General features: G+C 40.2%; 1 protein-coding gene across 1 annotated transcript in view; it reads right to left on the bottom strand.

Moving 5' to 3' along the window:
• Positions 1–3,457: 3,457 nt before the first annotated feature.
• The window catches only part of LOC138598314 (matrix-remodeling-associated protein 5), a 28,274-nt gene continuing 7,584 nt past the window's right edge, over positions 3,458–24,147 (bottom strand). Inside the window, exons 4-16 of the mRNA XM_069670077.1 lie at positions 21,368–21,606; positions 18,865–19,016; positions 14,688–17,744; positions 14,207–14,469; positions 11,004–11,286; positions 10,680–10,880; positions 9,930–10,448; positions 9,641–9,812; positions 7,770–8,036; positions 7,531–7,657; positions 7,322–7,402; positions 5,393–6,539; positions 3,458–4,767 (exon numbers count right to left, since the gene is read on the bottom strand). Coding sequence (XP_069526178.1) covers positions 4,214–4,767; positions 5,393–6,539; positions 7,322–7,402; positions 7,531–7,657; positions 7,770–8,036; positions 9,641–9,812; positions 9,930–10,448; positions 10,680–10,880; positions 11,004–11,286; positions 14,207–14,469; positions 14,688–17,744; positions 18,865–19,016; positions 21,368–21,606 — 7,062 coding nt within the window. The 3' untranslated portion in view covers positions 3,458–4,213. The remainder of the gene's footprint in view (positions 4,768–5,392; positions 6,540–7,321; positions 7,403–7,530; positions 7,658–7,769; positions 8,037–9,640; positions 9,813–9,929; positions 10,449–10,679; positions 10,881–11,003; positions 11,287–14,206; positions 14,470–14,687; positions 17,745–18,864; positions 19,017–21,367; positions 21,607–24,147) is intronic.

Below are 24,147 nucleotides of genomic sequence, written 5' to 3'. Positions count from 1 at the left end.
TGACTTTAGAAAAAGTTATAGAATCAACAAAGTCATTACTCGTCCCTTAGGGACCACGAATATCTGTACAAAGAGTTCATGTGTACCCAGCCAATAGTTACTGACACATTTGCCATTGTTACGATAAGTTTCCACTCTTTCACCGTTGAAACAAAATGTGAGAAAAAAAAAATCCTTCTCACTCACCTTAGGAAATATAGCTGTGCACAGTGCTGTCTTGTGTCTGAGCTGCTTTGTTTCCATTTCGACTAAAGGGATGAGGAAAAACAACAAATCACTCCCTGTTTGTTGATATCAGACTGAAATGCAGGCAGAAATCCTCAAACACTTTGAGTTTTCCCTCTCTCAGTCAATGTTTCTCACAGACACAAAAAACAAAACACTGTCACACATAGAGGCACATCACTTGCTGTGTTGAACAATCCCTCACACACTGAAACAATCTCTTCCTCAGAGACATACACTCTCTATCTCAAAGGGACACTCATAATCCCTTTCTCACAAACACGCACAACAAACACACACAGAGACTCTCGCTGTGTCAAACAATCCCAATGCCTGTGTCTGACAAAGCTCCCCTTTTCCTCACTGAATGGCCTGTTTGTCTTGAAGCAAGGCTCAATGGGACATTTTTGGGAACACAAACCATCAGTGAAATATAGCATGCATTTAGATACATACATACACACATTTGGATGCATGCATACATGAACACAATTTCCTGTTTACACACATTCCTATATGGTTGTAATACAACAACCATTTGTAATAAAGCATGAAATACATTTGGTGACTAGGGCAACAACTGAGATCACTTATCATCACTGTCCTCTGACAGTCAACAGAAAAAAAATCCAACTGGGTTCTCCTAAATGACTTAAGAATGTATGAATGGGCATAGATCTGGTTGGAGATGGGCACTTAGGCCTTTGCCATCAGTGTGTGAATGTGTGAATGTGACATGTAGTGTAAAAGCAGCTTTGAGTGGTTGACTAGAAAAGTGCTATATAAGTACATTCCACTTACCATTACCATTTTAACATGTGCATCACTCTCTCTCAAGTGATATTGCTTAAATATCACCAAGGCTGTTATTCTGTCACAAGGCACAAGGTGGCAGGCTGAAGATAATCACAGCACTGATGTTCAGAACAATCAAGTGTGACATTGCTTCAATGCAGTTCTACAACCAACATTTTACCTAACAGGGATAAGCAACATCAGCCTCAACCTCTGAACACCAAAGGATGTCACCAGTAACATACAAGCTGCAAACAGTACACTGCATCTCTGAAATAGGCTAACTAATATTTTGGATTGCATAAGCAATCATCTCACACCCCATTTGCTATGTAATTCACCTCTTAAGGCTGCTGCCTAGAGTAAACATGCCCTATTTGTTTGTGAAAATCATCATGTGGATTTTGGGACAATGACATTCCTGAGTTTTTAAACAGACTATCAAATTACATTTACTTTATCTTGCATGTCTTGCAAGCATACCATGAGCTCTCTGTCTCAAAGATGAGCCAACGTGCCCTAAGAGCTGCACTGTGACTCAGGCCCTTAACACACCTGGCATCAACATGTGGTTTTCATGATCGGATCACAAGTGGACAGCCTTAACTACAGGTGTGAACGCTCCCAGGACAGATTGAGGACGCATTCAGATCCGATCACTCAGGCCACATACAGAGGTGGTCTGGGACGCATTTACATACGTCTGGTAGTGTGTACGTACGTGTCCTGGGCCACATTAAGCACCGCCCACTCTGCCCGTATCCAAGGCAACGATCACACGGATAGGGGAGATCACTCGTCTCTCATTCCTGTCTGATTTAACATTTTCCTGCTGTGTCTCTTAAAAAATTTATTTTTATTTATGTCTCATGTCACTCCAGCTGTGTAAACGTAGATTTACACAGTGTGCACAGAAACACAGACAGATAGTGTGTTTATTCAGTAAGAAGACTACATTGAAGTTTTTAATACAGGATGGTCCTGGACGGATGAGGGGGAGAGACAGCGCGGGTCAGAGATACGATATCGACAAGCATTTTTTCACAGTTTAACAATCAAGTGATCCACAGTTATCAGAGTTTAATTATGCAGCGCAGTGATGACACAGATCTGTGTGTTTCTCAGGCTCTGCCCCTGACTCAGTAGGGTCGCGATCTGTCCGTATTTCCATGAACAACCTTTGTAAAGCATAAAAACTCTACTTGCTGTGCATAAGAAGAACCGCAGGTGATCCACGCGTAGTTTATCAGAGTTATCGTGCCGTGTGGGGAGGACGTTAGGAGAGGAGCAGATATGACACAGATTTGTGTGTGTGTCTCATAGCTCAAAAATGTTGCGTCCTGTATTTCCGCACACAGTTACTATAAAGTATAAACTCCATCTCCACAAGCTATCATCTGTCCATTTGCTGTGTAGTTCATATATTTCACTAATGAACACAGAGCTGTAGAGGAGCATCAGGCTTCATGATTAAAGTTTCATTTCATGACATCACTTCAGTCCGTTTACAATGTCTACATTGCATTACAACATAAATGGTGTGGGAATGGCTGTTTAAGGTGTTAGTCAGGCGTAACCAGGGACACAGAGTTACACCTTGTTAGAGAAACACAGTCCTTTTTTTTCACCAAGTGACCATATAAACTGCATAATGCCCATCGAGCCACAGTGTCCATAAAAACCTGATAATAGACACTTTGTCGGGCATTATTCCTTACCAATGACGGACACAGATGGAAGCTCACATAAATAATGTAAAGTAAAAAACACATTGTTGAGGTAAATGGAAATGGATTTTGATGAAACATATATTATGTACAAAATAATTCAAAAAGTTGATCTGGGCCAACCGGAGAACAAAGTTTTCAGGTCACAGAGGGAGACAAGGCCACACGAACACAGCCCCAAGACCAACAAAGGTCAGTTAGATGACAGGGAATACAGTAGCAAGGTGGGGATTTTTGAACCAGATTGTGGCTCCTTGCAGGTACTTTAGCAAAGCTATGTATCAGAAACCATTTCTCCACAAAATATGTTCCAGTTTCAACAAAATCACAGGGGTGTTTTGTCACATAGTTGTGTTGTTTGTTTGTTATCGCTGCAGGAGTGAGCAAAAAAACTGAAAAGCTGGTGTAACCATAACCTTATGCCTTAACAGCTAGGCATAAAATGAATTAATACTCATCATGTAAAACTCAATTACAAAATTCCCTTGTTGTTTTGTTACAGCAAAAATAAGGCAACAATCACATAGTTATAAATCATGTATATGACAATATGTGCACCTTTGTTTTGTATTGGTGTCCCTTAATAGTCTTAATAAGTAGGCCTACAGTAAGCTCACATCATAACTATTGTGAGCAATTACTTTATGAATTGGATAAATGACATTGATACATTCAGTGATTTATTTACTAATACACATGGTAAAGCAGCAATATAGGGAATTTACATTTGAAACAAAAGAGTCATTGCTTATTGAAAAATATGGCACATACACACAATGACACACAAGTATATGGTGGATGATTTACCCACATGCGATAATTCTAACACTCAACTTCTCTACATGTTTATGAATTGTAAGTGTTTCGTGTCCAATCTGTGATGTCAGCAACAGAGTAATTGTATTTGTAATGTACAGCTATAATCACTATGAACTGTGATTCTACCAGCACAAGGACAATACAAATCATACAAGAAGTACACATTACATTTAGGTATCATATATAATCCCACAGAGAGAAGAATTATAGGTTATTTCATTTGCGGAACAAGCAGTTTAAAGCAGCGTAAAATTGTAATATAATGTCAAATTTAACAATGATGTGCAGTGTGAAAATATAATGATATGAAAAGACCATAGAGGTCAGAGAGGCAATGCTTTGAACAAACATTTAAGAAAAGGTGGTGTATTTTAAGGTCAGAGAGATCAGTATAATAAAAAAAACATATGCATTATTTAAACAGTAAAGCAAAAAACGGCAGTAAAACACCCCGAAAAGTGAAATATTTGATAAGACTTCCACATCTGAAACCTTGAGACATTGTTCAGTGGAAACTGCTTTTCAAGGTTACTCAAGCCAAGCCCTCAGTCACACAGTTTTAAAGTTCTCCCAAGAGTTTTTTTGTTATGCCATGAAATCAAATTCTTAAGTTGTATTTTTCCTGATAAAATACTTATAATTGTCACTCAGACCACTTGTAGGTAAGTAGATTTAAAGTCTGTTCCAAGGGCATTTTTAGCGTTGCATTTGTAAATGCCAGAGTTCATAAGTACAGGGTTCTGGATGAACAGACTGCCCTCTTCTGTCATATGAATCCCTCCTTGAACTGTGAAACGGTTATGTGGAACCAGCGTTGTGCGTCCAGGCAATGTCCATGAAATATCTGGCTTGGGAATACCAGTCGCAACACAATTTAACGTCACCGGTGATCCCCGGCTGGCTCTTGTAATTGAGGTCAGTGTGTTTGTGATGTGAGGTGGGAAAACCATCACTGAAACTGGGTAGGATAGTGTTGACGAGCCAAAAGAGTTGGAGGCTCTACAGATATACGTTCCTTTGTCAAAAGTGGACACCTGCCTGAGTTGGAGGGTCCCATTGGAGAGTAAACTTATTCGGCCCACAGTTTGAGGTTTGTCCAAAACAAGACCATTAGGTAGGTTCCACGTGATTGACGCCTGCGGCCAGCTGTCCACACTGCATGGTAAATTGAGATTTAGGCCGTAAGTGATCTTCATCCCCCCTGGAAAATTAGAATGACAACAGCAAGTCAATTTTGCCTAAAATGATTTATACAACTAAAAATACAAATAAGGCAGTATTGCCAGATTTTGCATTGGTTCTTTATATTCTTTTAGGGCTTTATCAAACCTGAATTTTTTAGTCAGGCTTCTCCTTTAATATAACTTGTTTGGGCAGATCTCTATACAGTAAACATCTTTGGGTGTGGACCTAAACAACTGCTCATATACCCTCTAGTGGAAGTGGTCTCTGTCTGGTCACAACATATTTCTGAACCACTTCATTTGTGGTGGAAATGTGATCGGAACTCAATCCAACTCAATAATGAGGTGAATCTTCAAGTTTGAGCTCAGCCAGCTGAAAATGAATCAAGGATAAGCTGACAGCTAATTTTGTTGCCTTCTTGACTAAGAGAGATATGACCTTCTTCAGGACCTTCACACTGAATTTACAAAAGGTTTAAGAAACGCCTTTAGCCTATTTATTGACTATATTATAGACATTTTTACTTCATAATTTTAAATAAGATCAGCTTTATTGATGCCCACATGGGAAATGTACTCATTACAGCAGCTCACAAAACAGGCAAATTAAATAAAGTACAAGAGTTAAATGCAAAAACATACCTGTAGATCCTCTGATCACTGGCTTTTTGCCCGCCTCCACTGCATAACGTTTTTCAGCTTGTCCTGCCACATTTTTTGCTAGGCAACGGTATACTCCCTTATCACTTGCAACAGCTGGAAAGATCTGTAGAGTTCCATTACCCAGATAATGTGTGAAACGTTGGAGTCGAACACCAGGCGTTAATATTGTCCCATTGGGTAGAACCCAGGCAAACTCTGGTTTTGGCTTGCCACGAGCTGGGCACTCCAGGATCAGTGGCCCACTATCTTGCTTTAATGGTAAGATTTCAATATTGGGAACAGCAAAACTTGGTTTCTCGGCTAGTGATGCCACGTCAAATTCAAACAAAATAGAGGCTTCACCAAGATTGTTTTTAGCCAGACACATATACTTTCCTTCATCTGTTTTCCTCACCCCTCTCAGCTCTAAGCTTCCGTTCAAATGGACTTGAAAGCGACCGCCCAGGTAGGGTGTTGGGAGCGGGTGGCCATTAGAGGTTACCCACCAGACTCTTGGTTTTGGTTTCCCTTCCACTCTGCAATCCAGAAGCGCTGTTTGGTAGGAAACAGCCAAAACCCTTGTGGTGCTCTTCCCTTTCATGCCATTGATAAAGGGTTCCTGTGGTTCTACTTCAAGCTTCATGTTTTTAACATCATCACCAGCCAAATTTCGTGCTACACATGCATATTTACCTTCGTCAGCCAGAATTACTTTTTTCACCACAAGCATCCCATCATCCATGATCTGAAATTTGTCCGATGAGATTGATATCACATCATTTCTTGGTGAGATCCACGTAATCATTGGTGTTGGTTCACCTGTAGCCTGGCAATTCAATTTGGCTGATTGTCCTAACTTGACTGTCACCTGTGATTGTAGTTTTAATCTAATTTTTGGAGCATTGGGTCCCAGCTTGACGCTTACTTTTTTTTCGTCCTTTCCTAGTTTGTTCTTGGCATAACAAGTATAGTCACCTTCATCCTTTTTGCCCATTTGCTGGAGAAGTAAAGTTCCATTGCCGAAAATAACATAGCGGCGGTTGCGAAGGCCACTGTCGTCTGATTGAAGTGCGTTGTTTATTAAAGTTCCATCTGGAAGACTCCAGGACACATCTGGATCAGGGAGGCCAGTTGCAACACAGTCCACCTAAAATGAAAGAAAGCGACAGAATTAGTGAAAGTGGTAGTGTTAGGAGGGAAAGTAGGTGATCTAGGCTCATTTCTTAATAAAGACATTTCCCACAGGAGTTGTGAGATGTTTTACAGTTATAAGAGAAATATTGACTATAGACACTACAAATAAATGTATTCACTTTGTATTAAGTGCATGTGTAAATTGAATCTTTACTTATGTAAATAAACTTTATGAGGTAAAAAAATGTCAACTTTATGTTAACAGCTTTTTCTGCTGCCCCAGGTGGCCATAAAAAAAACAGTCAATAAAAATCAATAGTTTTGATAAACTAACTGTACTTATATAGCGCTTTTCTAGTCTTTGCGACCACTCAAAGCTGCTTTTACACTACATATCCCAGTCACACACACACACACACTGATGGCAGAGGCTGCTACGTAAAATGCCCAACTGTCAATCAGATATCACATTAATACCCGTTGTCTATGCTACCGGGAGCAATTTGGGGTTCAGTGTCTTGCCCAAGGACACTGCGACATGTAGCCTGAGGGAGCTGGGGATCGAACCTTTGACCTTCCGATTAAAAGATGACCGACTCTACCACTGAGCCACAGCCGCCCCATGATATCCCTGATGACTTTATTTGAAATCAAATATATACATACATATATAATCATACAGTGGCCTAAAAATCAATACAATATAGTAGAAAATGTGATATGGAAACGTGTCTAACATGTCTGACCCAGCGTATCTTATTTTAAAAAAGCTCTGAGATAGCCCCCCAAAGCTACCTGGAAATTTTCTCCAAAGGTGACACTGGTCTGCACAGTCCTCACATGTTCAATTCTAGGAGGGGTCATTACCACCTCCACCTGTTAAGCAAAAACATAAAGGTGTATTGGCAAATACATTAAGAAACTTGTAAGATGAGAAAATCCTTGTGAATGCTTGTAAATACTTGCAGACTTTTGTCTGAAGTCATGATCCGTCCCGTTCATACCTGGAAGAGTTCTATGTCCTCCCCATTGGGCCGCTGAAAGAAACACAGATAATTTCCACCATCCAGCTCTGTTAGCTGAAGAATTCTCAGTGTTCCATTACTGAAAACTTTGATTGGTCTCTCTGGACTGCAGGCAGATAAGGAAGAGAAAGTCAGTCCAGTATGTTGAAAACCCAAACCTTTTCATGGATTTATAATTTTCTCAGCATTATATGAATTCATTAATTTACAAAAGTTACCTGTATTGATGTTCCATGATGGTCTTGGAGGGTAACTGCCAGATTGTTCCTCTCGTGGATCCAGTAGACTCTGGACAGTGGAGGTAGACAGCAGAACCGTACATAGCCGAGACAGAGTGCTGGCGAGATGGAGCACCATGGTAATGGGAGTGAGGGATAGGAAGAGGAGGTGGAGACTGGAGGGTGACGGAGGGAAAATCTGTCCTCACCTCCAACTGGATGGTTCTTTTTGCAATGCCCACAGCATTAGTGGCCAAACACTCATACCTGTGGAAGGATCGACAGCAGTCTACTTATTTTTTTCTAAACAGACATCTTGGTATTATTTTGGTTGAATACTTTGAATACTTTGCCTGATCGTACAAAATCTCTGACATCAAAGGCAATATAGAATGCCTCCCTATATTTAGCTACTGTTGTATGCCATTTAAAGTGAGAAGTGAAAAAAAGAAAAAAGAAAGCTCTAAGGATCACCAAAGTGAGTAGGATTCATCTTCTGTGGACTATGAACGTCTGCACACTATTTAATGGACTTCCATCCAATGCTTGTTAAAATATTTCAGCCTTGGCCAGACAGAGCACCCTGCTCAAAATTGCAGTGAATGCTGCAATGAAGACATAATCTAATTCTTACATGGACTTGGGGTTCACAAAATTTAATTGGACGTTTACCGTCTTTGGTTATGTATATATAACTTGACTTGAAGAACCTCCATTGTCTTGTATTGATTGTGTACTCATATTTACAGTCTTATGCTTTACAAAACAGTTTCTCTATTCACCTGGAATTCTCCCTGTATCTCTGCTCACTAACCAGCCAGCTTCAAGCCTCCACGCAAGTTCCTTCTGCTCCTTCTGCCCCCCCCGATAAGCTACACTTATCTTCTGCAGTTCTACAGTTGCATGATCTCATTCACCTCCATCATTCCCTCATCCTGACCCCGATTATAATAAAAACACTCTGTGTGTTTGTAACGATTATTTATTTAAAATTAAAACAACAACAACACTTGATGTCCCTCTGCAGCTTTGGGCCTAACTGACTGAGATAATTGTCTGGCAAGGTTAAGTGATTAGGGATACATTCAGATTAGCTAGGTGGGTCAGCTTTAACACAAGCTATGACTTATTATAAAATAATTTCCGTACCTATATTAAACCAGAAATTCAACCAGTGCATAGACTAACTCGTATGAACATAAATTGAAAGTGTGTTGACATCTCTTAGTTCTTGCTGTAAGTTACTGACATCGGGCAGGAGGAGGTACTGCACCTTTAAGGTTCTTCCCAAATAGCTGAATCGTCCATGTTTTTTAGTTTACACAGGACGGCCGAGCAGTGCACATGCAGGCTCAGTGCAGTCACACAGAGATTTTGGTTTGAACCTTGAGTAGATCTGTCTGTGAGTATTGTTATAATTACACTTCAATATTATATGCGTCAAGCTATGTTAGTTATGTGCTTCAAAAAATGCTGTTAAAAGGATTTATTATTGACAGTTTGAGATGAGCTAACAAGCTGCTGTGCTAACCAATTAAGCTAAAAGCTGGCAGAGGCTGCTTTCTAAGCTATTACATTACTAATGCAGATATAGCTTAGTTTGTCTGTATGTGGCATCGTCTTACAGTTACTTACATCATTTGGAAACCTGTAAACATGAAAATCATTGTAATATGTGTGTGCTAGTATTTCATTGTTAATGTTTAAGGTGTCATATATTCTTCTCTGTTTTTTTGCTTGCAGTTTCACAATAGGGCTTCAGTAAACCACACTTAATGACAAGTACAGCCTACTGAGTCTTGTGTTAGCTATCTGTCTAGCTATGCAGTATGACGCATCTGCGAGGGCAAAATAAAAAGAATTGCAAATACCTCCCAGCATCAGCTGGCGAAATGTTTTTCACAAACAGTGTCCCATTGGGAAAGACAAAAAGCCGGCGTCCGAGAAACTGTGAAGGCTTAACATTTACACCAGCTGGAAGCATCCATTTCAAAGTGGGCACTGGTTCACCCTTCACAGAGCAGTGGACATACACACTCCTTCCTGTTAAAAAATGTATTACTTTAGATTACTTGTAGTTAATTTGCCAACATTTAATTTATATTGAAGGAAGTTTGGGGAGGTTTTCTGTTTGCATGACTTCCAAATTCGGTACTATACCTGGCTGAATGATCACAGTATCCGTTACTCCTTCACTGATGCTTGGAGGCAGAGCTGCCACATGGAGGTGATAAGTTATGGTATCAGCACCTGCTGCATTGCTTGCAATACATTTATAGTCCCCTTTGCTGGAGAAGTTGGAAGAATGAATTTGCAGGGTTCCATTTTGAAGCAGAGACATTGGAGAAAGAAGAGTGTGAACAGTCCCCACTTCACGCACAAATGTCCTGTCAGGTAGAATCCAGGACATTTGGGAAGGTGGTTTTCCTGAAGCAAGGCAGTCAAGAGTAACACTTTTCCCTAAATAGACAGCTATCTTTGTTGACTTTGGGGGCTGGATCTTGGGAGCCTCGGTCTGGACAGCTAAGGTGGTGACAATGCGATCTGACCCGAACCTGTTCTGTGCCGTGCATAGGTACTGGCCTCTATCCTGTAGCTGGATGTTTTTAATAACAAAGGTTCCATCTTTTAAGACTTCAAAGCGGGTTCCATGTTTGGTGTTGGCTGGGATTGTGGCACCTGAGTGGAGACAGAAAGGAAAAAAAGAAATGATAAGAGAGAGACTTAAATTCAGAATCTTGATTATTGTGAGTAATAATGGAATATTTAAAAAGTATTTCTATGACGTTCTGTCAATGGAGTCAAGACAGACATAGTCAGGCAGACCTGACCAGGGGGCCAAGGGGATGATTGAGCAGACAGCCTTACAAAGACTGTGACTCTTTTTGTTTTTGGCTCTCTGCTTCTTACCTGTGGAGACTTTCGTCCATGCAATGTTAGGTCCTGGATTCCCTGTTGCTTTGCAGGGTAGGAATACATCACTTTCTGCCAGTACTGACACACTAGCTGTTGTTACAGTGGTTATACGGGCCTTTACCCCACCACCTTCACCTCCCAACACCCATGGAAATGGAGGTGCAGCTGTGGGCCGCCGAGAGCTGATTCGTCTTGCTACAGACATGATGAAACATAAAAAATAATGTAATAAGGACTGATTAAAATAGTTTAAAATATACTGCTCTATTTCGCATTCCATGAAATACATAGCCTATGTCTTTTCACTAATGCTCTTACCTCCAACAGGCCACCGACCTCCATACTGTGCCCCTGGGGTGGTGGGGTGGTAAGGACGAGGGGTCAGGATGAAACCAGAGAATGGGGATGATGAGGGTTTAGCAGGCTTCAAAGATTGCATGGTGTAGGAGTAAGAAGCTGTAGCTGCTGGTTTGGGAATGTAGGGTCTATGTGGAGATGGATGGTTGGGTTTGGCTGTGATCAAAAGTGGAAAATTGTGGTAGCTAGTGCGGGGTTTAGGTGTCACCATCCTCCCTTGCTGAGCGATGCGATCTAGCTGCGCCTGGAAAAATCCAAATGAAAATTAGGAATTATTCAAGTATGAACTTATTAAGCTGCAGTTAAATCCCATCTCTGAAAGTATTGTCATCTTCATTGTCATCAGAAGCAACTGTGTTGCTAACAAAGCCAAGCAAAAATACAAAACAAATTGCCAGCAAAAACATCATCTATCCGCATAGAAAAGCCAATGCATTCAGAAAAGAAATGAACACTAGGTGAGCTTGCAGCATTCAGTAGAAGATAAAGCACCTTTTTACCACTCCAGTTACAAATGCCTACTACAACAGAACAAGTTCCATTGAAACAAAATACAAGGTGCAACATATATTAGCATGCTTATAGTGCATACTATGTTTTGGATTTCCTTGATAAAAGTAAAACCTTGTGATGACACTACAAATGAGTGTTAACAGATCCAGCATCAGTTTCAACTCTGAAGAAAGATTTGGTTGAGATAATATGACAATGACAATAATATGACAATGAAAACTAAATGGACTCTTGATTAATTAAGCTAAACATCCAGGACATAACTCATAACCTAAATTCACATCCAAAGTGAAGCACCAAAAACTAGGGCAATAAATATTTCACATTTATGGGGCCTATACTGGTTTCTGTACTTCAGATAATAATTTGCACAGGACTAATCAGCTGGCTGTGTAATATTGAATGAGGATGTGGTAAAGAAGGCAGTTAGTGTTCCCAGTAGGTAAATAGGTAAAAAAAATATTTTTCACTATTAATACCCTCTATGATGTACCAAATACAGTAAGTACCATTACATATATTTAGGTACTGCGAAAAAAAGATGTGAAGGTATGGAATAACAAGGTAACAAATTGGGATCTTACAACAAAAAAATAAACTGTAGTTTTACCTTTTTTCAAAACAACAGTTTATACGAGGCTTGAGACTTTCAGTCAGGATTTAGACTCCAGCATAGCACTGAGACAGCCCTTGTACGAGTTTCAAATGATGTACTTAATGCTTCAGACAGAGGACTTCTCTCTGTACTCGTCCTGTTAGATCTTATTGCCGCTTTTGACACGATAGACCATCACATCCTGTTACAGAGACTAGAACAGTTAATGTTCATTACAGGATCTGCATTCAGTTGGTTTAAATCTTATTTATCAGATCGATCTCAGTTTGTTAATGTTCATGCACACCAAAGTTAGTCATGGAGTACCACAAGGTTCTGAACTTTGACCGATTCTTTTCCCTTTATATATGCTTCCTCTGGGTAATATCATGAGGAAACACTCTTGTAGGTTCCTGGGGATCGTTGCTGCAGACCACCTGCTGCTGTGGACCTGCTCGACTGCAACAACTGCTGATATCAGTCTTCCCCATAGTATCATTATTGTTGCTGCTAATGCTAATAGTAGACCTGTTGACATTACAATTATTATTATTACAGCCTTTATCATAACTATGCTGTTCTTGATAATCTTTACACTAGTGTACCACTATTACTGGCATCATAACCATAAGTATGTATTACCTGTTGTTGTTGTTGTTGTAACAAGAACATATGTTGTTGTTGCTCTCTTTGCCTGTCTCTATCCTGCATCTCCTTCTATCCCATTTTCGGCCCATCCAGTCGAGGCAGATGGCTGTTCAACATGAGTCTGGTTCTGCTCGAGGTTTCTGCCTGTTCAAAGGAAGTTGTTCTGCCAATGTGCAGAATTGCTAAGTGCTACTCATGGTGATTCATGTTGGGCCTCTCTTTAAATAATATAACAAAGAGTCGGTCTAGACCTGCTCTTCTTTTAAAGTGTCTCGAGATAACTCTGGTTATGATTTGGCGCTATACAAATAAAATTTGATTGATTGATTGATATTTGATTGATAGTTATTTCATAACTATTAGTTACTTATTCTATAACTGCAGGATATGTACTATATAACCTAGGCTGTGTCAGAAGTCACTTACTACTCTTTCCCATTTTCTTGTGCATTCCAAATGTATAGCGAGAGTTATTTTATGCTATATTATGCACTCATAGTATATAGAAGTGTACAATCAATGTTCACTAACCCAGCACTATGTACTACATACGTATGGTTATGATGCAATGCATCATTGCATTGCATTGAGAAAGCAGCAATTACGCTAGTAACAGCACTGTATTGTCCTATACATAGAAATCTGTTGATTGTGAGTGGGGAAAAGTGGATGAGTGAATGCTTTTATCCTCCTCGTTCTGCTCATAGCCTACTCTGAAAGGATTACTGCAAAAGAGTCATGGTGCACATAACTTAAATCTCTGTCTGTAATCCATGATATTTAATAATGTATTCATTTGGCATCTGTACTCTTTGCATTCATTTTACTGTAATGTCTGTGAAGACTTGTTGCAGTAATAAACATGTTTAGCCTCGCTTGGAGCTAAACTAGATGGCAAGCCTAGCTAACTTTCTCTAAAGTGAAGTGAAGAGAAGATCCTTAAAGAAAATTAAAAGCTTTATGCAGCTAAATCTAGCAGCCTGGGATCATGTTTTGAAAAGTTATAAGAAAAGTGAGAATTTCTGACACACCAACATTTACTCTCCCTTAAATAGCTATACTGTTATAAAACAAATCTCTTGGTCACACACAGAAGTGCTGGCACTGTGGACAACAAATGGGCCTTTTTCACAAGACTGTCATTGTTATTTGATTTCAGGACAAATAGTGCACATAATACCATGCTACTCAGCCATCACACAAAATAAAAGGGCTCTGAAACTCATCAAGCTAAACAGAGTTCAGCCAGTTTTTATATTTTTAAATACACACAGGGTTTTTTTTGTTTTGTATAACATGTCAAAATATCTGTCAAAGTTAATTTATTGGGTCACTTTCTAAATGTTTGTGTACCTCATTTTACTATTTAGGTGTTTTAAGGTCCATTCAAGCAATTTCTTCATCATACCTGTCTGTATCTGTTCCTCAACCTTGATAGAAAGAGTTGATCTCTGGTTTGGGTTTTGCCTTCCACATGATGATTTTGAGGATGATGTGACAGGTGAGGAAGAGAGATTTTAAGTTTGGAGTTTCCTGTTGTTCTAGGAACAGCAGGTGTGGGCTTCATTGTTTCAGCAGTGATTTCTGGTCGGTTAGTGACAACCAGGTCATGAGCCCAGGGGTGGGGGAGAGGCCAGGGTTGGTGCATGGGCACAGATTGTGACTCAGGCCCTTGAAACAGAGAACAATTGTTAAATTAATTTCCCCCTGCATTCCGACACATTCCATCACACCAAGCCAACATGATAATGATTTTTTTTTGTAGTATATAAGAAAGTTAACTCAATATTATATACCTATTCTGTATTGTTTATTTTATCAATTACATTCATCATTACGCATAATCTATAATAATGAAATAATCATTCCACAGCTTTTTTTTTTTTTACCTTGTCTTGAATGAGTAGGTGATCTTTGACCTGGCCAGGAAGGGTAGAAGGGGTAGTGTTGATGTTGATGTTGATGGTAAGATGGCCAGCGGGAGGTCGGGGGGACACTGGGAAGCTGGAAATGCCTGAATGAATTTACTCCACCATGTCTTTGTGAATTTCTTTGTTGGTTTGCATGTGTCGTAGGAGTAGTAGTTTGCCCTCCTCCGTGGTTGCTCTGATGGAGCCAGGGATGAACAGGCTCAATTACTGGGAAACTGTTGACTTCCATCTTGGCTTCTGGCTTATAAACCTCTTTGTCTTCTACCTTTGTGTCTTCTCTTGTTCTTACTCTTGTTGAATGTGAGGTGGTTCTTGTTTGTGTTGGTGTGTTTTGTTCTTGTGAAGTTCTAGGGTTAGAAATTGATCTATTTTGTGTTGTTAACTGGATGCTATCTGGGCTAATGTTGCTCAGTGAAATCCACTCCTTACTAGAATTTTCTGTGTCTTTCTCATTGCACTCTGTGTCTATTTTAAGTTTTTCTTGCCCTTTCATTAGGGTCATAACATCTTTCTCACTGTCTCCTTCTTCAACTTCACCTGCCCTTTCAGTTGGATGGGGGGTACTATCTAGGCTTGGAGTAAAAATCAAGTTTGGATAAGGTAAATTCTGTTTGCTCGGAGAGCTGCCTTTATGGGAATCTTGTTCTGGTGGAAATGTGGTAAGGTTTCTTTCAAATTTAGTAACGGTATGGGGGGTTTTAGTGTTTAAATCTTCCCTGGCATCCAAACCATCACTTTCCTTGTAATTATATTCTTCATAGTAGTCACCTTCATTTTCCTCTGTCTGACACTCTGCACATAAGGTGTCATAGTTTTCCACTGTGGTTGAAGCAGGTGTAGTAGTAGAAGTAGTGGTAGTTGTAGTTGTGGTCATTGTTGTTGTGGTGGTGGTGGTGGTGGTTGTGTTTGTCGGCGGGACGTTTGTTTGGGCCTTGTTTGATGAATGGTAGAAGGGGTGTACCTGCGATTGGACCCTTCTCATTGGGGGTTTTCTACGTCTATAAGGTGGCCTTCTCCTGTTTGACTGATTAGGAATGAGGTTGTATTTCCTTGTACCCTCTCGTGAGTGCTTATTTTCTGACTGATCAACAGGTTGAGGAGTTCTAACAGGAGAAGGGTCTGTGACTGCCTCTGGTTTTTCTGTGATATCGCCAACATAGTGTGGGATGGGTTCTGTATTTCTTGAAGTTGGAGGTTGTAAAACCTGTGGAAGATTTTCTGACATTTCCAAGTCTTTTCCATTAGCCCCTTTCTTCTCTGTAGTATAGGCATAATTCGTGGCTTGTGTGTTGATAGGGAATTTTGTTTGCTCTATACTTATATCAGAAGGGGTTGCAGTAGGGGCTAAGCTGTTACTGTAAGAAGCAATTGTAGGGGCAGTTGTAGTAGTAGGTTTGGACATACTTGTATGTAAAGTAAAAGTGCTTGGCTCTGGTAGTGGCTGCTCTGTGGGTAGAGAAACACTTGGTTTAGCTTTAGCAAATATCTCTGACCAGTTGTTTCGATCTAATTCCTTAGCAGATTTATTGGGTTTTCTTTTTGAATCTTTGATTCTTATCGTTTTTGAAAAACGACTGGGATTTCTTTGCTGTGTTCCTATATTTTTAGGGAACTGCGTAGCAAAAGGACTTATAATTTCCTGGTAATTTCCCCCTGAACCCTCTCCTTCCACCACACCAACTGGCAAGATTTGCTGTTCTTTGGATCGATCAGAGGTCTTTTTTTCTGTGACTTCCACCATGTGTGACAGCATGTCAACTCCGTACAAATTTGAGGCCAAACAGCTGTATTCCCCAGCATCTTCTTGTGTCAACCTCTTTACCACCAAAGTCCCATTTTCCATCACTTCTGCCCTTCTAGTCCGTTGTGTGGGGAGAAGAATTTGGTTTTTGGGCAAATACCATATAGTTTGACTGGGCTGGACTGAGGTAACTTCACAAGGGAGAGAAAAAGTGTGTCCCATTTCAACTATAATTTTCTGACCATTGAAAGCAGTTGGCCCAAGTGAGTGTTCTTTTATAGTGAGCCTTAAAGGCATCAAGTCCACACCTGCTTTGGTTCTCACCATACAGTGGTATAGACCTGAGTCAGACAATGTAGCATTTAAAATCAAAAGTTCTCCTCTTTCAGAAATTTCAATTTTGTCAGTTACATCTTTGGCAATAGACTGATCTGGAAGCATCCATTCAATTTTTACCGCCGGCTCTGAAGTGACAACACGGCACTCCAATTGAACCTCTGAACCATCAAGAGCAGTCTGAACCCGCCCTGTAGTCCTTCTTTGAATGAAAGCCCAGGACGGGGTGAGGTCATTGTCATCCTCTTTCCCTTTATAACTGTTCACGTGCTTTGTAATTACAGTAGTGAAATCCATAACCAGTTTCTTGGTTGTTGTCTGCTGTCTGTTGAGCCTCAAAGTAACTCTTGGTTGAAGCAGCCACAAAGGTTCTGCAACCAAATACCCTTTCAAATCTGTGAAATATGGGGAATTTTCATTTACTGCTTGTGCATATTGATAGGTAACTCCGCTTGCATTTCCTCTCTGTTGACCTCTTTCCAAGATAGCAGGGCTTTCATAGTAGTATGCAACCAATTGCCACAGATTTTGCAACATCTCCCGATCAATCTCACATTCAAGGACAGTTATGAGAGATATATTGACAGACAACTCCCCAAGGGAAAGTGGATTTAGTGTCCAAGTGATTGGTGAGCTGTCTCCAGGGTGGCGCACATCACATGCCAGGTGAGCACTGTTTCCATGGGTGTCGGAGAGAACAAATGTCAGATGGCCTAAAGGCTTCTCAAAGTCATGGGTGTATGGGAGGTCAGGTTCTGCTTCAGATTCAGCCCACCTAGGATTGTCCCACTGTTTGAGAGAGGAGTGAAGAGCTGGCGGTACACAGGTAAGCTTGTCTGGAGCCAATCCAAGCAACAGAGTCCCATTTAGGGGTTGAGGGGAAGAGCACAGGGGACAGGTCTCACTGGAGCCACGATCCTTCTTGCACTTAATTACACCTGGAAAAAAGGGGAGAGGAGGAAAAGAGAGGGTGAAATTAGAAGGACGTAGGAGAAGGAAGAATGTTAACAATTCTAGGAAAAAGAGGGAAAGGACGAAGGAGGAGAAAGGGTAAAGGGAAGTTACGGAGTATGTAAAAAACACTAAGGGAAAAAAATAAGGAATTGGTTGAGAAAAGGGGTGAGGAAAAGCAAGGAAATACATCTGGAATAGTAGATATTTGGGAAAATGCTAAATGGACTCTACTTATAAAGCGCTTTTCTAGTCTTTGCGACCACTCAAAGCTGCTTTTACACTACATGTCACATTCACCCAGTCACACACACACATTCACACACTGATGGCAGAGGCTGCTACATAAAGTGCCCAACTGTCAATCAGATATCACATTCATACCCGTTGGCTATGCCACCGGGAGCAATTTGGGGTTCAGTGTCTTGTCCAAGGACACTTCGACATGTAGCCTGAGGGAGCTGGGGATCGAACCTTTGACCTTCCAATTGAAAGCCACCGACTCTACCACTGAGCCACATGCAGCATTTACAATTTAATCTCTTTAGGATGATTTATGAAAACTCAAAATACTGAATGGAAATGAAGAGTAAACAATATTACATTTTCTTCAATCAATTTTTATCAATTTCCCGGGCATGTTCGCGAGTGTAACCACTCTCTCACCCCTGATCTTATGGCTCCGTTCCTTTCCATGAGCCGTTAAGATCCGGCTCCCTTCGAAGAGCCATAATTCCCAACACTAGTATATTGTGCTAGTTTCTTAAAAAGTGGCTATAATCGATATATTTATAGTAACAATGTGTCAAATGACGTGAAAACAATGTCACAGTGAAAGGCATCTCTTGCATTGATGAACTTACTGAGTTTTTATAACACAGACAGCAGGCACCTTTATAGTGAGGGTCATCTCAGCTCAAATAGGCAGTTGTTTGCTAACATGCAATACAAACTCTCAACAACGACCAACATAGTCTAGTCGTTACATAGTCTTTATACTTTACAAAGTCTTTGCCTGAAATGTTCAAGAACAGAAGTAAAGAGGTCAAAGTCCATATGGTTCCAATTCTAAGGACATAAGACTACAGTATTCATTTGCGTTCTTACCTTCATGTGAGTTGCTCCATTCTAACAACCACTGGAGTTGACAGTCACAGGTCCACGGATTACCATGTAGAGTGAGGAGCTCCAGTCTGGGAGCTGTTTTCAGTGCTGCGGCAGGGAGCTGCTCCATGAGATTGTCTGACAGATGTAAATGTCTAGGACAATAGCATTATAAAATTTCTCTCATTTATATGTCAGAAGGGAGATAGGGAAATTGAGCCTATTCTTGAATTCATTGTGTAAAAAGTAAGGAAACATATACTATAAAAATACATGTTAAAGCTGCTGTGAGGAACTTTGGGTTTGTGTTGATTTTGGCGCCCCTTGTGGACAAAGCAGTAACTCATATCTCTTGGCTGAATCTTTCCTGTACATGTTTAAGTTGTCATGAGTTATTCGAGTTTAGTTTTGTTTTTGATTTGTATTTCAGGGTTCAGATATTATTTCCTGTTTTACTTGGTCTCTTGTTGTCATGTATTCGTATTGTTTAGTTTTGTGTTTAGTGTATTCCATGTTCTTGTCATTATTTAGTCTACTTTAGTTCTGCATTTCATTTGTATTTCATGGTTTAGGCTTTTCCTGTTTTACTGTGACTCCTTAGGCCTTTCTCATTTCTCTATTTTGTGCCTGCTCGTCTCCTCGGTCCTCCTGCCTGTGACCCGAAAATCAATTTCAGCGCGTAATCTTGAAGGATGTCTCAATTTATAATATATAATTTTGTCTTTTTTTAATATACATATATAAACGAGCAGTTAAACAGTTAAAAAAACAAAACAAAAACAAAGCTTTGTTGCATATTTCTGCTCCTGGCACATCTGTTCCGTCTGAGCAGGTATTCTTCGTGGCGCGTCACAAATAACAGAGTGCGCACACGACCAACAGCATGTCGATATCTTTCTCTTTCTTCATCAAAACCAGAAGACAAACGGTCTCCTACATAATAAGGACTGTTGTAGATCTGGACTTTTTATTTTATGTTTCCATAGCCTGTACTGACTGTTTTTGAGCAGAAACAAAACATTTACGCGTGAGGCACAGCAGGTAACTCATTAACAATTTAAATCTGCAGACACGCCATCAGGTCCGGACAGGATCTCGTGTTTATTAAAGTTCTGTGTGCTGACCATCAGAGAAAGGTCGGCTGTAAATGTTTATTTACTTATTGTTGCTGCTGGATCACACGGCTGTATGCTCACGTGCGTGCATAAAACAGACACTGGATAGTTAATATCTGTGGCCATGATTGATGGTGACACAGGTAGTTATGTTTGAGGATTATAATAAATTAACCTCTTAGTTGCGTGTGTGAGTGTGCGAGTTAAATAAAAAAATAAACATGTATGACATTTGTACATTCGTGTCACATTATGCCACGTTGTGAATTGAATTAAAAGTGAAGTAACTTGTCATAAACACTGTTCTGCTGACAGAAATCGTTAAAAAAACAGCAGTAGGCTGTAACAAAACAGACAGATGATGCACCTGTGCCACACATCATATTTAATTGATGTCACTTTTAAATGACGGCTCTGAAGCAGAGATGTCTCATGTTGGGGCGGCTGTGGCTCAGTGGTAGAGTTGGTCGTCTTTCAATCTTTCGAAGTGTCCTTGTGCATGACACTGAACCCCAAATTGCTCCAGGTGGCATTGCCAACGAGTATGAATGTAGCAGCCTCTGCAATCAGTGTATGAATGTGTGTGTGAATGGGTGAATGTGACATGTAGTGTAAAAGCAGCTTTGAGTGGTCGCAAAGACTAGAAAAGTGCTATATGCATACGGTGCAAGGAGGTACAAACTGAGAAATGAGAAGAGCCTCTTGAGCTTCTCTCTTGTGATAATTCACTTCCTGCCTTTGCATGTTTTCCTGCTTGTTTGATGATGTGCCCTGCCCTTATTGTTTTCACCTGCCCCTTGATTGTCTCACCTTTCTCTAAATAGCATCACCTCCAAAGTTTATTTAGTCTCTGTGCTCCCTTGTCTCAGTGTCAGTTTGTCGTCGTCTTATGTCCATTGTCTTTTCTAGTGAAATGTTTGTCTTGTCAAACCTAGCATCTTCAGCAAGTGTCCCTGCGGATTAATAATAGTTAATAAATAACTATATAGAAAAAAACAATGTTTGCTTTTGTAGTCATATAAGAGTACTACTCCAAATTAATTTCAGTCTGTTTCATAACCGGGGAAAAACTCATCATAGAAGAGCTTGAACTAACTAAATATATATATATACATATATATATACACTACCAGTCAAAAGTTGTTTTTTTTAATTTTCTCATACAAGTGAATGGGAAAGTGTGTCCAAACTTTTGACTGGTAGTGTATATATGTGTGTGTGTGTGTGTGTGTGTGTGTGTATATGTATATGTATATACTTACCATTAAACATAAATAAATAAATACAAGCTTTATGGGTACAAATTCTTTGACTTAAGTGATTTTAAAATGGATATTTCAATTTGTGTAAAAATAACATTCACTTCTTTTCCAATAAATGTAACATCTTACTTGAGTCCAGAGGTCCAAAACGTTGCTAGCAGTGACACCGTTATGAAGGTATGAGGGTGGATGTCCTGGAGAAGGTTTCCCTCTAGTTGCAGGAGTTTTAGGGAGGTCAGGCCAGAGAAGGAGTAAGGCTCTATAAATTCAATGAGGTTATGGTCCAGATGGAGACGGATCAAACCAACAAGACCCTCAAACAGACCCGGGTTTACCGATGTTATCTTGTTGTAACTCAACTTCAAGATCTGGAAAAAATGAATTAGTATCATAAAGAAAGTTGTTGTACACTAATGCGTATTAAGAGTACATATTCAGCAGTTTTCTAGCTCTGGTTAAGCAGGTTGTTTTGTTCAGCTAGTAGTGGACAGGACATTTCAGCAGAATGCTCGTCCTCCACACCTGGCTCCAGTCCGCCAGCAGAGCACACAATATAAGTTTTATTGACCATTTTAATGGACTTTTTAGGGGATTGTGTCAGAGACTGCTCTTCTATCATGTGATGTTCCCAAGGGATCCGTCTTGGGACAGGAAATTAAGTAGAGAATTTTATACATGCCTTAATCTCATCATGTTTTAGAATACATGTAAACATTTTGGTGCTCACCTACAGAACTCTACATGACCCCAGAATATATTGTGGACCTTGTGCAGCCCGTATTATGAGGTGAGAGCTTAGGTCCTCAACCCAGGGTCTATTAAATGTACATAGATCATGTTTTAAAACAACAGGAGATTGTGTTTTCTGGACAATAGCTCTTAAACTTTGGAATAGTCTCCCAATAAGCCAAGGGTCTCTGTAGACTCTTTTAAAAAGCAGCTAAAAACCCATGTATTCAGACAAGCGTTTAGGTAGCATGTGAGTTAGTTTTATCTCGTGTTCTATGTCTGTTCCCCTTGTTTTATTTTCTGTGTTGTTCATATTCTATATGGTGTTTTATTGTATTTTTAGTTTTGATTGTATTTGCCTTTTTGACTGAAGTAATTTGTGTCTGTGAAAGGTAACTATACTTAGCTTGCTTGCTATTTTGTCTCCTTGCTATTTCATGCTTGCCAAGTAGAATAGACTCAGCTTGTCTTAGCTATATTTTACGTTCTATCTGAAATAAAACATATAGTTGATGTGCAACAGGAAACATCAGCAAAGAGTAACTTAGTGGCTAATATATTTCCAGAGCTGTAGAGAAGGCAGCCTTTTCTCAGTGATTCTGACAGTTTAAACAACCTCAAGACACTTTTTGTTGTTATACAACACAATTAGGATAGTTGCCTCTCTCCGACCAACAGTGTCACACGGACTGAATAAGAATATAAAAGTAATGTAAAATTAAAAAGGGTAAAAGAGATAAAAAGATAAAACAATAACAGGGGCTGGGCTATGTGAAGTGCCATTGAGACTGCAGACTGTTGTTCTGTTGCCCTGGTAGGCACACTGGTGGCTGTCCAGGTCAGTGGGGATGATGCCCTTGATATGTGATTGTATAATCATCTCAAAGCATTTCATGATGGGTGGGTTTAGAACAACTGGGCAATAGTCATTAAGACAGGTAACACCTGACTTTTTGGGAATAGATATGATGAATGAAGATTTAAGTCAGATAGGGACAGTTAGACCCTCTCTGCGGCTGTGCATGTCAAAGTGTGCAAAGAACTGGTTCAGGATGTCACAAGGGATGTTTCTGGGCTGATCTGTGTGGTGCTGCTCATGTAGCCCGTCATTGTTTTGATACCTCTCCACAAGCTCCAGTAGTTATTGTTTTCAAATTAGCCCATGATATGAAAGAACTAACATTGTTTTGTCATGTAACACAGCAGTAAACTCTCACAAATGGTTATGTTTGCAAGAAATTTCTCGAGCAATGATTTAGAAACAAAGTACAAGATCCAGAAACTTAACATAAATTACATCAATTACTCTCCTTAGCTTCCGCTTTGTGCCTCCCTTTGACTAGTCTTTCAGACACACAAGGGAGCCTTTTACTTCTTGTACAGATGAACTAGGTAGCAACCGTTTTCTTCCTGTCTAACACCTGTTTACATTAAGGGGGGGATTCACTAAAGGATTGCGTGGCTTTTGCGTCTGCAAAACCTGTGCAAATGACACAAAAAGACTCCGCCTCGTTCTCCAAGCACATGCAGAGGGTTAAATGCACCCCAAAGTGTGCTGCAGAGCAAACAGCATCTCTGTGCTCTGGTGCCGTACGCACATATTTAAATGAGTCATTATGCAGACATTCAGAGCAAATTTGGCCCCTTTATATGTAAATGTGCCTTGAGGCAAAAAGCACCTAATTCACAAATGCCAGCGCCAACAGAGCCGCTCAGTTAGAGTGATAAATATTACTGTCTGCAGAGAGCTGGAACTGCAGCACAGTATTATAAGGGCTGTCACGCTCTGAGTTTTCAGTGACCATGACGACAATTCTACCTTTTGTATGTTCACAAAATGTATTTGTCTGTAAACGTCAGCGACTTAATAACGCGTTTCCGCTGTTTGTTTAATGATATCCCCTCTCAAACTACGGTGATTCAACATGATATTGATCTTAAAGACGCTCGGCCCATAAAACAGCACCCTTACCGCGTCAATCTAGCCAAGCGCGAGTTAATGAAGAAAGAGACCGAGTATCTCCTCCAGCATGGCTTAGCCATTCCCAGCTCTAGTTCCTGGAGTTCTCTGTGTCTTCTAGAGACCAAGTCTGATGGGTCCCTGCGGTTTGTCACGGATTTCCGAAGGGTGAATGCAGTAACTGTTCCTGATTCCTATCCTCTCCCTCGGATGGAGGACT

The sequence above is a fragment of the Semicossyphus pulcher genome, unplaced genomic scaffold (genome assembly GCF_022749685.1).
Source record: "Semicossyphus pulcher isolate SPU_LCO1_2020_fin unplaced genomic scaffold, fSemPul1.0.p SCAF_2, whole genome shotgun sequence".
NCBI lineage: Eukaryota > Metazoa > Chordata > Actinopteri > Labriformes > Labridae > Semicossyphus > Semicossyphus pulcher.
The sequence above is the reverse complement of the archived record's forward strand: the minus strand, read 5'-3'. Positions and strand labels throughout refer to the sequence as shown.